The sequence below is a fragment of the Thalassophryne amazonica genome, chromosome 2 (genome assembly GCF_902500255.1).
Source record: "Thalassophryne amazonica chromosome 2, fThaAma1.1, whole genome shotgun sequence".
NCBI lineage: Eukaryota > Metazoa > Chordata > Actinopteri > Batrachoidiformes > Batrachoididae > Thalassophryne > Thalassophryne amazonica.
Genome location: NC_047104.1, coordinates 70533399 through 70551032, shown reverse-complemented (window position 1 = coordinate 70551032; position 17634 = coordinate 70533399). Strand labels below are relative to the sequence as shown.

Sequence of the window (17634 nt, the reverse complement as noted above, 5' to 3'; positions counted from 1 at the left end):
CCATTCATCATCTATCTCACTGAAGGATATCTCAAGCTTTTGTACAACAATCATTTCCACATAAATTCAGCATTATTTCATCATAAAATGTGGTGGAAGCATTCAGAGCGCTGCAGCTAAATGAGCTGCTAGCTGATGCGTTCACTGCACGTTGGTCATTTCAAACCATCACGGAATTTCATCGAGTTTCTGCTTAAAACGGCCTCATTTCTGCTTAAAACTGACTTTAGAATGATTTAAGAGGTTTTACCTTTATCATCTGATGGTTATAATCCCATTAATCCATTTGATTGCTTTGGGTGAAGAGACTCTGTCTCAGACGTGCTGCTGTGGTCCAAAATGATGCATGCGCAGATGCAAAAGGCGGACCAATTTATTTTATTTTATTTTTTTAGAGGCAGACCGTTCGGTCTGCGACACTGGTGTGAAAGGGGCTTTAAAAATGTTTATTTCTCACTAGCGTTTGCATAACATATGAGAAACATGTTATATAAACACATAAACGGAGTGGTTTTAGGGACACCAACCACTGATGTCACAGTGCTGCTTTACTCTGATTGGCTGTCACCCCCGCCATTCAAGAAAAAAAAAATATATATATAGGCAAAAATAAAGTGAAATAGACAGAAACCTTGAAGCTGCATGAAAATTAATATGCAGACAAATCTTTTTTTTTTTCCGTAGCGTAGAACAAAGAACGAGGTGTATCTGTTTTCCGTTTCTTAGAGTTGATAATGACTTAGTGGTTTTGATTTGCAATTTTACTCCTTGTTTTAATTGTTTGAATTTTTTATTCTTTTTGTCAGTTTTAATTTAATTGCTATTAGTTCTAACAAATCTCTTGTATTTTGTACAAGAGATTCCGAAGTACGTGACGTGCCATGACGTGCAGTGGGCTGCCATGCTGGCACGGAACGCCACGTCATATGGGATTTATATGTCAGGGGGGCAACACTTTTGTGAACTAACACTGGGAACTGACAGCTCTCGCGTGGTTGGTGTTCGCCCAGTGTTGTGAAGGTCCAAAGTTGGGTTTTTATTTTTATTTCTGTTGTGGCAGCTATATGTCATGATAGGTGTATTCCAGTTGTCACATCCCAGTCAGCTGTGTGGTATGGCAGCATGCTGGGCCTGTGACATGCATCGACTCGTCGAGGGCCAACAGCATGATGTGCGCATCACCGCCATATTGGATGGGTCTCTTTACAGTAGGCTAGCGCCAGAGTCAACCGTAGTCAATGGAGAGTGAGCAAATATGCTGGTATTTTGTACTGTTTATGGTTGCAATAACCAGTGCAGTATAGAAACCAGATCGCGTGGGATTACTTTTCACAAGTAACATTGAACAATAATTTTGGCTATTTTACCATTTGTAATATTATGTCATCGTAACAAATGGTACTTATACGTGTAATTTTATTACAACATGAACTGGTACTCTCTCTCACCAGTGTGTACATGCTCCTATATTTAATACAAGGAGTGGGAATGCTACACTGTACAGTGCTTTGAGAGACTGTAAAAACCCTTTTAACTCTTGTTTATTCTGTTCATCAGGTCAGTGACTAGAAGTTACTACAGAGGAGCAGCTGGAGCGCTGCTTGTTTATGACATCACCAGGTAAGTACTTCAACTAATCAGCTGAAATGGTTTTTGGCTGCCTCTTGAGGTCCTTTTTTTATTTTCCTCTTTCCCCACTTCTACACTGGGGCCAAAAAGTATTTAGTCAGCCCCAGATTGTGCAAGTTCTCCTACTTAGAAAGATGAAAGACGTGTGTAATTTTCATCATAGATACACTTCAACTATAAGAGACAAAATGAGGAAAAAAAAAATCCAGGAACCACATTCTAGGATTTTTAAAGACTTTATTTGTAAATTATGGTGGAAAATAAGTATTCGGCCATAACAAAAGTTCAACTCAATAGTTTGTAACATAAGCTTTGTTGGCAATGACAGAGGTCAAACGTTTCCTGTAAGTCTTCACCAGGTTTTCACACACTGTCGCTGGTATTTTGGCCTATTCCTCCATGCAGATCTCCTCTAGAGCAGTGATGTTTTGGGGCTGATGCTGGGCAACATGGACTTTCAACTCCCTCAACAAATTTTCTATGGAGTTGAGGTCTGGAGACTGGCTTGGCCACTCCAGGACCATGAAATGCTATTTACGGAGCCACTCCTTCATTGCCCGAGCGGTATGTTTGGGATCATTGTCATGCATCGTCAATGCTCTCACTGAAGGAAGGAGGTTTTGGCTTAAAATCTCCCGATACATGGCCCCGTTCATTCTTCCCTTAACACGGATCAGTCGTCCTGTCCCCTATGCAGAAAAACAGCGATGTCTCCACCCCCATGCTTCACAGTAGATTTGGTGTTCTTGGGATACAACTCAGCATTTGTCTTCCTCCAAATATGACGAGTTGAGTTTTTACCAAAAACTTCTATTTTGGTTTCATCTGATCACATGATATTCTCCCAATCCTCTTCTGGATCATCCATATGCTCTCTGGCAAACTTCAGATGGGCCTGGACATGTACTGGCTTAAGCAGGGGGACACGCCTGGCACTGCAGGACTTGAGTCCCTCTCTGCGTAGTGTATAGCCTTTGTTACTTTGGTCCCAGTTCTCTGCAGGTCCTTCATCAGGTCCCTCCGTGTAGTTCTGGGATTTTTGCTCACCATTTTCATCATTTTGACCCCATGGGATGAAAGCTTGCGTGGAGCCCCAGATTGAGGGAGATTATCAATGGTCTTGTATGTCTTCCATTTTCTTACAATTGTTCCCACAGTTGATTTATTCAATCAATCAATCAATCAACTTTTTTCTTATATAGCGCCAAATCACAACAAACAGTTGCCCCAAGGCGCTCCACATTGTAAGGCAAGGCCATACAATAATTATGAAAAACCCCAACGGTCAAAACGACCCCCTATGAGCAAGCACTTGGCCACAGTGGGAAGGAAAAACTCCCTTTTAACAGGAAGAAACCTCCAGCAGAACCAGGCTCAGGGAGGGGCAGTCTTCTGCTGAGACTGGTTGGGGCTGAGGGAAAGAACCAGGAAAAAGACATGCCGAGAAGGGGGGCAGAGATCGATCACTAATGATTAAATGCAGAGTGATGCATACGGAGCAAAAAGAGAAAGAAACAGTGCATCATGGGAACCCCCCACAGTCTACGTCTAAAGCAACATAACCAAGGGATGGTCCAGGGTCACCCGATCCAGCCCTAACTATAAGCCTTAGCGAAAAGGAAAGTTTTAAGCCTAATCTTAAAAGTAGAGAGGGTATCTGTCTCCCTGATCTGAATTGGGAGCTGGTTCCACAGGAGAGGAGCCTGAAAGCTGAAGGCTCTGCCTCCCATTCTACTCTTACAAACCTTAGGAACCACAAGTAAGCCCGCAGTCTGAGAGCGAAGCGCTCTAATGGGGTAATATGGTACTACGAGGTCCCTAAGATAAGATGGGACCTGATTATTCAAAACCTTATAAGTAAGAAGAAGAATTTTAAATTCTATTCTAGAATTAACAGGAAGCCAATGAAGAGAGGCCAACACGGGTGAGATATGCTCTCTCCTGCTAGTCCCCGTCAGTACTCTAGCTGCAGCATTCTGAACCAACTGAAGGCTTTTTAGGGAACTTTTAGGACAACCTAAAAGAGATATTGCGTAAATGCAAAAAAGCAGTCCTACATATTTGTTTAATATGCGCTTTGAATGACATATCCTGATCAAAAATGACTCCAAGATTTCTCACAGTATTACTAGAGATCAGGGAAATGCCATCCAGAGTAACGATCTGGTTAGACACCATGCTTCTAAGATTTGTGGGGCCAAGTACAATAACTTCAGTTTTATCTGAGTTTAAAAGCAGGAAATTAGAGGTCATCCATGTCTTTATGTCTGTAAGACAATCCTGCAGTTTAGCTAATTGGTGTGTATCCTCTGGCTTCATGGATAGATAAAGCTGGGTATCATCTGCGTAACAATGAAAATTTAAGCAATACCGTCTAATAATACTGCCCAAGGGAAGCATGTACAAAGTGAACAAAATTGGTCCTAGCACAGAACCTTGTGGAACTCCATAATTAACTTCAGTCTGTGAAGAAGATTCCCCATTTACATGAACAAACTGTAATCTATTAGACAAATATGATTCAAACCACCGCAGCGCAGTGCCCTTAATACCTATGACATGCTCTAATCTCTGTAATAAAATTTTATGGTCAACAGTATCAAAAGCAGCACTGAGGTCCAACAGAACAAGCACAGAGATAAGTCCACTGTCCGAAGCCATAAGAAGATCATTTGTAACCTTCACTAATGCTGTTTCTGTACTATGATGAATTCTAAAACCTGACTGAAACTCTTCAAATAGACCATTCCTCTGCAGGTGATCAGTTAGCTGTTTTACAACTACCCTCTCAAGAATCTTTGAGAGAAAAGGAAGGTTGGAGATTGGCCTATAATTAGCTAAGATAGCTGGGTCAAGTGATGGCTTTTTAAGTAATGGTTTAATTACTGCCACCTTAAAGGCCTGTGGTACATAACCAACTAACAAAGATAGATTGATCATATTTAAGATTGAAGCATTAAATAATGGTAGGACTTCCTTGAGCAGCCTGGCAGGAATGGGGTCTAATAAACATGTTGATGGTTTGGATGAAGTAACTAATGAAAATAACTCAGACAGAACAATCGGAGAGAAAGAGTCTAACCAAATACCGGCATCACTGAAAGCAGCCAAAGATAACGATACATCTTTGGGATGGTTATGAGTAATTTTTTCTCTAATAGTCAAAATTTTGTTAGCAAAGAAAGTCATGAAGTCATTACTAGTTAAAGTTAATGGAATACTCAGCTCAATAGAGCTCTGACTCTTTGTCAGCCTGGCTACAGTGCTGAAAAGAAACCTGGGGTTGTTCTTATTTTCTTCAATTAGTGATGAGTAGAAAGATGTCCTAGCTTTACGGAGGGCTTTTTTATAGAGCAACAAACTCTTTTTCCAGGCTAAGTGAAGATCTTCTAAATTAGTGAGACGCCATTTCCTCTCCAACTTACGGGTTATCTGCTTTAAGCTACGAGTTTGTGAGTTATACCACGGAGTCAGACACTTCTGATTTAAAGCTCTCTTTTTCAGAGGAGCTACAGCATCCAAAGTTGTCTTCAATGAGGATGTAAAACTATTGACGAGATACTCTAACTCCCTTACAGAGTTTAGGTAGCTACTCTGCTCTGTGTTGGTATATGACATTAGAGAACATAAAGAAGGAATCATATCCTTAAACCTAGTTACAGCGCTTTCTGAAAGACTTCTAGTGTAATGAAACTTATTCCCCACTGCAGGGTAGTCCAACAGGGTAAATGTAAATGTTATTAAAAAATGATCAGACAGAAGGGAGTTTTCAGGGAATACTGTTAAGTCTTCTATTTCCATACCATAAGTCAGAACAAGATCTAGAATATGATTAAAGTGGTGGGTGGACTCATTTACTTTTTGAGCAAAGCCGATAGAGTCCAACAATAGATTAAATGCAGTGTTGAGGCTGTCATTCTCAGCATCTGTGTGGATGTTAAAATCGCCCACTATAATTATCCTATCTGAGCTAAGCACTAAGTCAGACAAAAGGTCTGAAAATTCACAGAGAAACTCACAGTAACGACCAGGTGGACGATAGATAATAACAAATAAAACTGGTTTTTGGGACTTCCAATTTGGATGGACAAGACTAAGAGACAAGCTTTCAAATGAATTAAAGCTCTGTCTAGGTTTTTGATTAATTAATAGGCTGGAATGGAAGATTGCTGCTAATCCTCCACCCCGGCCCGTGCTACGAGCATTCTGACAGTTAGTGTGACTCGGGGGTGTTGACTCATTTAAACTAACATATTCATCCTGCTGTAACCAGGTTTCTGTTAGGCAGAATAAATCAATACGTTGATCAATTATTATATCATTTACCAACAGGGACTTAGAAGAGAGAGACCTAATGTTTAATAAACCACATTTAACTGTTTTAGTCTGTGGTGCAATTGAAGGTGCTATATTTTTTCTTTTTGAATTTTTATGCTTAAATAGATTTTTGCTGGTTATTGGTGGTCTGGGAGCAGGCACCGTCTCTACGGGGATGGGGTAATGAGGGGATGGCAGGGGGAGAGAAGCTGCAGAGAGGTGTATAAGACCACAGCTCTGCCTCCTGGTCCCAATGCTAGACAGTCACAGTTTGGAGGATCCAAAAAAATTGGCCAGATTTCTAGAAATGAGAGCTGCTCCCTCTAAAGTGGGATGGATGCCGTCTCTCCTAACAAGACCAGGTTTTCCCCAGAAGCTTTGCCAATTATCAATGAAGCCCACCTCATTTTTTGGACACCACTCAGACAGCCAGCAATTCAATGAGAACATGCGGCTAAACATGTCACTCCCGGTCTGATTGGGGAGGGGCCCAGAGAAAACAACAGAGTCCGACATTGTTTCGACATTCACACCAACCTGCTTGATTATTGTAGATTCACTCTTCCCAGCCTGGTGCAGGTCTACAATTTTCTTCCTGGTGTCCTTCAACAGTTCTTTGGTCTTGGCCATGGTTGAGTTTGGAGTCTGACTGTTTGAGGCTGTGGATAGGTGTTTTTTATACAGCTAACGAGTTCAAACAGGTGCCATTAATACAGGTAACAGGTGGAGGACAGAAGAGCTTCTGAAACAAGTTGTTACAAATGCTTATTTGCCACCATAATTTACAAATAATTTTAAAAAAAAAAATCCTACAGTGTGATTTCCTGGATTTTTTTTTTTTCTCATTTTGTCTCTCATAATTGAAGTGTACCTATGATGAAAATTACAGACCTCTCTCATCTTTCTAAGTAGGAGAACTTGCACAATCAGGGGCTGACTAAATACTCTTGGCCCCACTGTAGCTCATACAAGAGACATTTCACTTTAATGACTTCTCTCTCTGATCACTTGTCAGTCGTGAAACTTACAATGCTCTGACCACATGGTTGAGCGATGCCAGGATGTTGGCCAGTCAGAACATTGTCATTATCTTATGTGGGAACAAGAAGGACCTTGATGCTGACAGAGAGGTTACGTTCCTGGAGGCTTCACGCTTTGCTCAGGAAAATGGTAAGATAAATATTTTGTGCTCAAATGATGTTTGTTTTTGTAAAAAAAAAAAAAAGAAGTGGGAAACTTAACTATCTTAGTAAACTGAAGCTTAAAAGCATTGCTTCTTAGGAAATTTTTTTTCTTCTAGAAATTCAGTTGTTCTTTTTCTTGAGCAGTTTTCTGAAACCTTTTCAGATCAAGGACCACTTCAACAAAAATAAATAAATAAAAGTCTCAGGCCACATCGTTCTGCTTACCACTCCAACAGTACATTGCATACTATCTATTGGACATTATATAATGGCTGAGTGGATCCATGTCATTTGATTGGTGCTTTGTGTGTCACCTGACATGGATTATTCATCCCATTTGTGTTGCATTGCATTTGGCGTGCAAATGTGGTTCCATTTACAGTACAAATTTGGTTCCATACAATTTGTACCATTGCACGCGGCAAACCCCACCCACGCACACACTAGTGGGTGCGGCGTTTAGCTAAACATGGCGGAGTTTGTTTTGATGATGGGCAGCAATTTGAACGAGCTAATTGACGGTGCTAATTCTTCTAACACATGCAAAAAACAATTCCACTATGCCATAAGCCATCTGGAGGCATAAAGAGCTGTTAGGATGAAAACCTGTATATTCCCAACTTTTTGTGAGCATCCTCTCCACAGGTCCTGAATGAATTCAGATCAGTAGTGGTAGGACAAATATATTTATTCTGAAATGGATATAAATAAAGTTATTATTCTTCTCCATTTCACCAGAGAATGTAGACATTTTTAAAGAATTACAAAATTCTAAACTTAGATCAGCTTTCTTATTTTTTTATGTTGTTACTTTTCATGATTTTGACACTTTTTTAAGTGAATGATACTGTTGTAATTTGATTAACAATTAAGTGTTAATTAATGTCATTCAGGACCCCAGACAAACGTTCCTCCTTTTCTTGGCTAATTAAATTATTTTTAAAATGGAAAATAAAGTAGTGTTTGTTTCTTTTTTATATCTGTTCCTGATTCCAAAAAAGAAAAGTCCATGGCCTACAAACCATATCCAAACCAAACCATGTGTCTTTTGTGATTTGTGACATCCCTAATACTGATAAAATATCATATTTAAAATGTAATATTTTCTAACTTATAGTGAGGAAAATAAATATTGAACACCCTGCGATTTTGCAAGTTCTCCCACTGAGAAATCATGGAAGGGTCTGAAATGTTCATCTTAGGTGCATGTCCACTGTGAGAGACATAATCTAAAAAAAATAAATAAATCCAGAAATCACAATGTATGATTTTGTTAATAATTTATTTGTATGTTACTGCTGCAAATAAGTATTTCAACATCTGTGAAAATCAATGTTAATATTTGGTACAGTAGCCTTTGTTTGCAATTACAGAGGTCAAACGTTTCCTGTAGTTTTTCACCAGGTTTGAACACACTGCAGCAGGGATTTTGGCCCATTCCTCCACACAGATCTTCTCTAGATCAGCCAGGCTACTGGGCTGTCGCTGAGAAACACGGAGTTTGAGCTCCCTCCAAAGATTTTCTATTGGGTTTAGGTCTGGAGACTGGCTAGTCCACTCCAGAACCTTGATATGCTTCTTACGGAGCCACTCCTTGGTTATTCTGGCTGTGTGCTTCGGGTCATTGTCATGTTGGAAGACCCATCCACGACCCATCTTCAATGCTCTAACTGAGGGAAGGAGGTTGTTCCCCAAAATCTCGCAATACATGACCCCGGTCAGCCTCTCCTTAATACAGTGCAGTCTTCTGGTCCCATGTGCAGAAAAACACCCCCAAAGCATGGTGCTTCCACCCCCATGCTTCACAGTAGGGACGGTGTTTTTGTGATGGTACTCAGCATTCTTCTTCCTCCAAACACAGCGAGTGGAATTAGGACCAGAAAGTTCTATTTTGGTCTCATCTGACCACATAACTTTCTCCCATGACTCCTCTGGATCATCCAAATGGTCATGGGCAAACTTAAGATGGGCCTGGACGTGTGCTGATTTAAGCAGGGGAACCTTCCGTGCCATGCTTGATTTTAACCCATGACGTATTAGTGTATTACCCACAGTAACCTTGGAAACAGTGGTGCCAGGTCTCTTCAGGTCATTGACCAGCTCCTCCTGTGCAGTTCTGGGCTGATTCCTCAACTTTCTTAGGATCATTGATATGCCATGAGGTGATATCTTGCATGGAGCCCCAGTCCGAGGGAGATTGACAGTCATGTTTAGCTTCTTCCATTTTCTAATAATTGCTCCAACAGTTGATCTTTTTTCACCAAGCTGCTTGGCAATTGCCCTGTAGCCCTTTCCAGCCTTGTGGAGGTCTTCAATTTTGTCTCTGATGTCTTTGGACAGCTCTTTGGTCTTAGCCATGTTAATAGTTGGAGTCTTACTGATTGTGTGGGGTGGACAGGTGTCTTTATGCAGCTAATGACCTCAAATAGGTGCTTCTGATTTGGAATAAGAAGTGGAGTGGAGGTGGACTTTTTAGAGGCGAACTAACAGGTCTTTGAGGGACAGAATTTCTGCTGATTGGCAGGTGTTGAAATACTTATTTGCAGCAGTATCATGCAAATAAGTTATTAAAAAAATCATACATTGTGATTTCAGATTTTTTTTTAAAATTATGTCTCTCACAGTGGACATGCACCTAAGATGAAAATTTCAGACCCCTCCATGATTTCTAAGTGGGAGAACTTGCAAAACCGTAGGGTGTTCAAATACATATTTTCCTCACTGTAAGTGTTTCTCGAACTGTTTAGAAATTACTCCAAAGTCTAATAGATTGCAATATACTGTTTGAGTGGTAAGCAGACTTATTATTTTTGGATATATGGGGAGTTAGGTGGTCCGTGAGATTGTGCTTTAAGAAAAAACTGCACATATGTATATAAAACTGAAAAAAGTGAGTAACTACTATATCAACAAAAATAATTTGTAAATGACATACCATGATGTGAGCTTGCAGGCAAAGATTATTTAATCCATCATTCATTGTGTACATTTTCAGTGAGAGTCACGAAACACTATACAGTTGGGTATATTTATTTAAAATGTAGTCATCTTAAATATAAATGAACAGCACCTTTGCCTACTTTTGTAACCCCAGAAACCTTTTAGGCAGCTGTTCTTCTTGGTAGGTTTTTAGGTGTGGGTGTTTGTTTACAATTTTGACTTGATTCTACATGCATATGTCAGAACTGATGTTCTTAGAGACCAGTGCACTAACAGGGGAGAATGTTGAGGAGGCCTTTGTGCAGTGCGCCCGGAAAATACTCAACAAGATAGAGTCAGGTAAGACCTCCTGTTATCACTTATAATCTATAGTCTCCGAATCCTTGCTTGTTCTAATAAGTGTCGTACTACTTACAGAAAAGATCCAAAGTGCTAAAGCAGTGGTGCTCAACCCAGTCCTCAACTATCACCTAAAGGGCCCCTGACACGAGCATGACTTTGATTCACGCACTAACAAGACCTGTGTCTTACTGGAGAGTAAACCCGTCTTTAACGGGTGCAGACAGGACTCGAGAGGGGCGCCGGTGCGTGCTATTGCACACAGAGAATTTTGAAATGTTCAAAAAATCCTTCACGCATAAATGTGGTGTTGCGTGGCATGATCTAATCACCAACACGACGTGCAGCTCGTCAACTGAAGTGAACAGAGCGAGTGGTGACGTCAGCAAACTGCATCAGAGGGCAGCTTGTCTGAAGGATTATAACAAGATGTTAAATCTATCAAAAATACACTTTAACAGCGGCACACAAGAAGGAAAGAACACACAACTGTTTTACCAAGCCATGACAATAATTACCTTTTTAGATGGGTTAAAATACTTTCTGTGGCTCGGTATGTGCACGCATGAACGGCCGAAGCTGGAGCGGTCATCTGTGATTCAGGAAGCGATTAGAGCCATTTTCAATGACCAATTTGCAGAGAAAATGATTAATACGACACAAAATAATTATTTTATATACACGGTCCAGCGCAGAGCATGTGGCAGGCGGTGGAACAAAGAACGGCGTCCAGCTGTGGTCACAGCGGGTGGGATCGTCACAACAACAGGCATGCAAGTGCATGAATCAAAAGTCATGCTCGTGTCAGGGGGCCTTAACCTACACATTTTTCATCTCTCTCTGCCCTACCACAAGCTGATTAGCTTATTCGGGTGTTTATTCATACTTGATTGGCTGCACACTTGAATGAGCTAATTGGATTGTGGCACAGGAGGTAGAGATGGACAATTTGTTGGTTAGGTGGTACTTGAGGATGAGTTTGAGAATCACTTTCCTAAAGTTAAGAAAAACTACAAAGACAAGCTCGTATAAGCCTCCATGCCAGCTGAAGCGTTGTTCCAGGAAAAGAAATTATTGCATGAGGATGTTTAGAGTCAGGAACTAGTGGAGTGTAACGGCTTTAGTCAAGGCCACAGACAGACACAGAGTCATGGCTAGTCTTATTACTCCCAGGAATTTTCAGTCACATTGTATTCAGTCATACCAAACTCCTTGACAGTCTGTAATGTGATATCTATAGCCCGTTTCACACCGGGCCCACTTCGAGTTGCTTCCTGTTGCGTCATGACGACGCAGGAATTTCTGCGTCAGGTGCGCGCAGCAGGGGGCAGAGAGGAGGTGAGGACGCAGCCTGCAGGTTATCTGCACAGAGAAATCAACGTGCACAGTTTGGCTGCAGCCGGACTGTGCACTTTGATTTCTCTTCTAATTTATATTTGTTCTTGTGCACAGCTGCAGGTCTGCGCTCTGAGTTCTGTTATATTTTATCTTTCCTCCTTTGACCGCGAGAACCGTCTGTGAGTAAATGTGGAGATGTCCTGTCTCTGGCCATCAGTCTGTGAGCAGGACTTATGGATTTTATTTACACACTCTTGTGAGAGTCTTCTCTCACAAAGGAGCAGGAGCAAGGAGGAGCAGCTGCTGCAATCAGCTTTTTTCTTCTTTTTTTCTGTGCTCTTTTTTGAGCGTGTTTTTTCCTGCATTGTGTACATGGTATAAAAACAATCCTGCGTGATTTATACTGTGGGAACAATGGAACACAGCAGGAATCATAAATTGGCATCGGGTAATGTTGTCTTGTGAGTGTGTTGCTTCCAGTCATGCTGAGTACCGTCCTGTTGCTCTGACTTGCGCTGAAAACACTTAATTTCTGCGTCGAGCACAGGACGCAAAAAAAATTAAACATGTTTAATTTTTGGCGTCCGATTTGCTTCCTCCTTTGTGTCCCTTGTGCTGTTGTGGCGTCGAGATACATCGTCTCGGCACTGAGTTGCTTCCACGCGGCGGCGTCATGACGACACACTACGCAACTGGAAGCAGCCCCCGTGTGAAAGGGGCTTATGGCTGACTGAGCAGCTAAGAGTTGGTAATTATAGACACACCTCAAGGCCTCCCAAGGGAGCACAACTAATGAATACCTAACAGCTGTCTCTTAGCTGTGTTAAGTGTCTCCCCAGCACTTTGATATGAATAACTATGATGTGGTAGACTGGCTTACTGCTGAAACGCCATTAACTACACTATGACCAATTTGGCTCATCACTAGAGCCCATGGACTACAGGCAGAGCAACTACAACATGGCTAAATCATGATTAAAATAATGCATGTCATTGTTCAGTGACATGCACAAATTTAATTGTCTAGCCCACCTCTCCCACTTTTTTCAGCTTTCTCACACTGGTTCTTCTGATTTGTTGCGGCGGCTTATTCTCCGTGTATCACTGCGTTCAGTTACTTCATTCACATGCATTTGTTCATTAGTACGTTTCCTAATATGGTCTTTCTGTCCAGTCATGTGGGGTCAGTCCTAGCTGTAGACTGGGAATCAATTCCAGTCATGTGCTTTAGACTTGTTTCCACCTAGAAGACATTTGCATTTTCCCAGTCCACTCAGTTGGAAACTGGTATCAGCCTTGGCTTGAGGAGTAAACTGCAATAGATTGGGGTCTAATCCAGCGGGAGTTGGAGCTTCTTATCTGCTTCACGCTATGGTATTTGGGGCTAAGCACCAGTTCAGTGGACCTCAGGGCCTGCATAGAACTTGTTTCGTTTTGTGATTCATTATAACTTGCCCTGGGGAAAATGTCAGTTACTTATTATGAAGTGCATTCTGAACTATATGGTCAGTTGTTATTTTGAAAACCATTAGACTCCGGATTAAAGGAAAATCATAACACAACCACAATCACATGCTCTCTATTGTCTAGGGGAGCTGGATCCAGAAAGGATGGGGTCGGGTATCCAGTACGGTGATGCTGCTTTACGACAGCTCCGTTCTCCTCGTCGTGCTCAACCGCAGGGCACCCAGGAGTGTGGTTGCTAGTGGATGTGATCAGTATCTCACTCACACACAACAAGGTGAACAATTGCTGTAACATTTTTTTTTTCTTTTTTTGTTGAAATGTTTCCCTGCTAAGATGGTGAAAAGTTTCAGATTTTCAGTCCCTTTGGTGTTGTAACATAAAAAGACTGACCCAGTGCTTCTGAGCAACATTTAGTGGTGACTTGAAGTTTCCTTCAGTTATGTGGTACTGGCTCAGTTTGTGCTCAAGACAGAGTGGATAACAGCATCACAAGACTTTGGTTATGATCAGGATTATTGAATAGATCGTGTGAGTTGCTTTTAATTGTACCCCTACTGTATGTAATGTGCTCAGCTCAATGCACTTTTGCTCAGCACTGGAATTTGTGCTTGGAGATTCAGGCTTATCTTCCTCTATCGCTGTTTGTGTATGTAGTTGGTTTGAGAAGACCAGGACAACAGCCATGGGGGACCTGCACAGTGTTGGGTTCCGGTTCCTTTGCTAGTGACTCCTCGCTTTTGACCATCACCCTTTGCACAGAACCTTGAAACCCCTGGTTGTAATGGATGTACTGTAGAGAACTGAAAGGCATTCAAGCTCTGAGCATCTCTGAGGTATCTGACCTTTCAACAGCTCCTCTATGATTGGACCAAACCCTTCACAGTGCTCCAATCAGGATTTGAACTATTTATATGTATGTAAATGCCCCCTCTCTCATCTTAACGCTACTTCACTCGCCATTACCTTCTTTCTTCTCTGCATAGAACATTCCTGCTGTCCAAGCTCACCTCAACTTCCTTATACTTGCCCTCTAAAACTTTACTGTCTTAACTAGTTTACCATTATCTGCCCTTTCCATAAGTCTGTTTTTGCTATACATCGTTTAAAAAAACAAAAAACAGAGAACACCAAGCCACCATTCTTCTGTGCAAACATGGAGTCAAAAAACAAAACAAAAATCACACTCTACAGGCTGTGTCCCAATCCAGAGGCTGCACTGTTCTTAGACTGTATCCCACAAAGGTCTTGCGTTCAGAGACCCTGAAGACCGAACCAAAATTTCTGGTGTCCAACAGTGCATCCCATGGACCATTTTGCATTTGTGTGACTAACTTTTCCTGCCCTACCCTCTGTAGCAACCTTTACAGCTGCATGTGTCAAGCTAACGTAGTGGGTGTAGTCCATTGTTTAGTAATAATTTTTCAGTACTTATTTATACTTATAAACATTACTTATGTACAATTATACATATTGAGCCTGAAAGTGTCTTTTTTTTTTTTTTTTTTTTAATCAACTGTTTTATCTTGGAAGAAAAAAAAAATAGAGCAGTAACTCATGGGGTTGTTTCAGCCACAAAGGAAACACCTGCTGTGTCTTTTGTTTTCCAGGGAAAGAAGGCTACATATGTCAGCCTCATTCCAAGGAACCTTTGAAATGAGACAACCTAGTCGCATCCATACATATGCAGCCAGTGAATTCAGCCTTAGAAGGGTGCATCCCCTAAATTGAAACACAGCCACGGTCTTAAGACTGAAGACATTTGAAACCAGATTCTGTATGGGAAAACAAATGCTCATTGATTGGTACATTTTACTGCAGTACAATTCATGTCAGTTTAGAATGAACCAAACAGAAATCCAAATGACCTAATCGGCCTTCTCTCTAGTCTACCTGTCATCAAATTAATGAAACATCTGCCGATTGGTTGAGACTGGCTGTTACTCACAGTTCATACTGCCACACCCTTTGAATATTAGCTCAGAAATTTTTAAACAAAATAATTGAGGACATGGATGTTGGGGACGCGTATATGATTAGAACTTTTTAAATCCAACACCACTTCTTTTGGAAAAATTAAAGAAGGCATACTCTTTTAATTTTGGTTCATGTCCAGTTGACTTGTATTGACTTGTTGGCTTTGCACTATTAATGACACAAACGCCACTCTTAAACTCAGCTCATAGGAATATTTATGAGTTTGGGTGATTATTGTCCCTGTCTTTTGCTACCGTGAGGGTCTGAGAACACAGTGAGAACAAAGCACGAGTTTATCAGTGAGTTATAATGGAAATACAAGTAACTCTGAACCCATTCAGTTCTGCTGCAGATCCAGAATTTTTGTTTTCTTAAAGTTTGATGAACATTGCAAGATCAGACATTTTCAGAAGTTTTGATATTTTTTCACAAAATTAATACATTGATTCTCATGAAAAAAATGACGCAGATGTATCCCGTGATCCATAGGTGTATTTTTGGTTCCCATCCAAGTGTAGGATCCAGATCTGGTTCACAAAAAATGTATTTTGGAAAATGTTGCCCAATAGAGCCGACTGATGTTTTTTTTTTTTTTTTGGCATGCTGTTTTTGTTGTTTTTCAGCATGGATCTGCAGTTTCATTTGGCACGTTTTACCCCAGCTCCAGATGTACAAGGAGATTGGGGCACAGGTAGGCTTTGAACCCCAGACCTACTTGCTGCGAGGAAAGAGAATTTTGGCACATTTTCAGTATGGGCTCTTTTGAGTGTATGTGTTATGAGAAAATTATTTTGAAAATGCTAATTAGTTCCATGGGCACTTTTTAATTTAAATGTATCTTAAATTAAAAATAATGACTATCTTTTTTAGTGGTGTACTATTTTGCACTGTTAACACATGAATTGTAGTGTATGAGCCAAAAAAAAAAAATGAAGTGGAACAAACTGTGAGAACAGTCTCTGGTTTCAAAGTCACTCATTTCCCCATCTTCAACATGTCCATATGCATGTCACATTATTTTCCATACACGTGCACACATTGTCTCATCCCATTTTGGCATGTTTTGGGTTGACTTTTGAGGAGTTACTGCTCTGTCCATCATTGTTTATGGGAATACGTAGCCTGATTTCTGACTGATGCCTAACTGCCTGCTGTGCTGTAGAAAATAAACAATGTGGCATTTGACTCTAGTACAGCACATGCCTGTTGCACCTTTTATTTAAATACATTCTGTACTAATAAATTGTACTGCCATTGTCCAGCTATTGTACTACCCTTACCTACTCACATTTGGTCTCATTCTGCACACTCTGCAGGCATTTTAATCTCAACCTTAAGCCCTGCTGCTCCCACTTCACATTCAGTGCATAAATCCCATCTTTCTCTTTTGCCATCCTTCCCATCGCCACATTTTTTTCCACCTCTGCCCTCCCCTTCTTCCTCTAATCGTGAATTCCTTCTTTTCTAAACCTCTCCTCGACTGCATCATATACACTGTACACTGTTTCTGTATATAGAGACTGACGCATGTTTTCTCAAACATAATATTGTATTTGAATATGAAGAGATATGTATATTGAAGCAGACCTCATGCATTTCATCATCCACTATGTTATTATCATTTTGAAGATTACACTGGCTTGTTTGCATGTAGTATGACACGGATTTTTAAAGTCTACACACTCTTGGGGTTTGAAATATTTCTATTCAATCAATGTTAAAAAGAAATTTTGCTGTGATAATTGATATATTAAAAAATTGTGTGTGGGGGAGCAGATTTCAAGCATTTTCCTGTTGAGCCAGTAAAGGTGAGACAGGAAATCAATAACAGGGAGAGACATGCAGCAAAGACTTGCCCCGGCTGGGATTCATTCCTATTTATTTTTATTATGTGCTTTAATCTCATGGAGAAAAATGAATCTTTACAACATATTCAAATAAAATTGCAAAACTCAAAGTAATTCATTACTAATACACATCCCTTTTACCATAAGAGCCAGTCACTGATTTAAATAAACTCTTGGAGTTCATTTAAATCGGTCATTAATGACTAGTAACAGTGTTTTTGTGTGGTAAAGCAATAGACTGAAAATGAAACCTAAAATAATGGTTTCCTTATGGTGAGATTCCATTATGGCATTGTCAAAAATTTGTTTTCAGCTCTTTGGCAAAGGGGATTCACCCTTGCCCTCTACTGTGATCAGGAATACATATGATTCTTTCTTTTCTGTTCTTTTTTCTTTTTTTAATTGACTCTTTTTTTTTACTTTTTGGGGGGTGTCTACTTTTAACCCTTTGTGTATATCACTTGACTGTGAGACACAGACAAAAATATACAGCAGGTAAAATAAGTATTCAACACATCACCACTTTTCTCAGTAAATTTCAATACAATTTATTGAACTTATAGAGTACCAAATCACAACAGCGTCGCCTCAAGGCGCTT

The 17634-nt window shown here is 40.5% G+C and overlaps 1 protein-coding gene across 1 annotated transcript in view; it reads left to right on the top strand.

The window, feature by feature from the left end:
* rab4a (RAB4a, member RAS oncogene family) overlaps positions 1 to 15194 on the top strand; it is a 33584-nt gene extending 18390 nt beyond the window's left edge. Inside the window, exons 4-8 of the mRNA XM_034187571.1 lie at positions 1558 to 1620; positions 6962 to 7116; positions 10314 to 10409; positions 13338 to 13488; positions 13869 to 15194. Coding sequence (XP_034043462.1) covers positions 1558 to 1620; positions 6962 to 7116; positions 10314 to 10409; positions 13338 to 13453 — 430 coding nt within the window. The 3' untranslated portion in view covers positions 13454 to 13488; positions 13869 to 15194. The remainder of the gene's footprint in view (positions 1 to 1557; positions 1621 to 6961; positions 7117 to 10313; positions 10410 to 13337; positions 13489 to 13868) is intronic.
* Positions 15195 to 17634: the final 2440 nt, after the last annotated feature.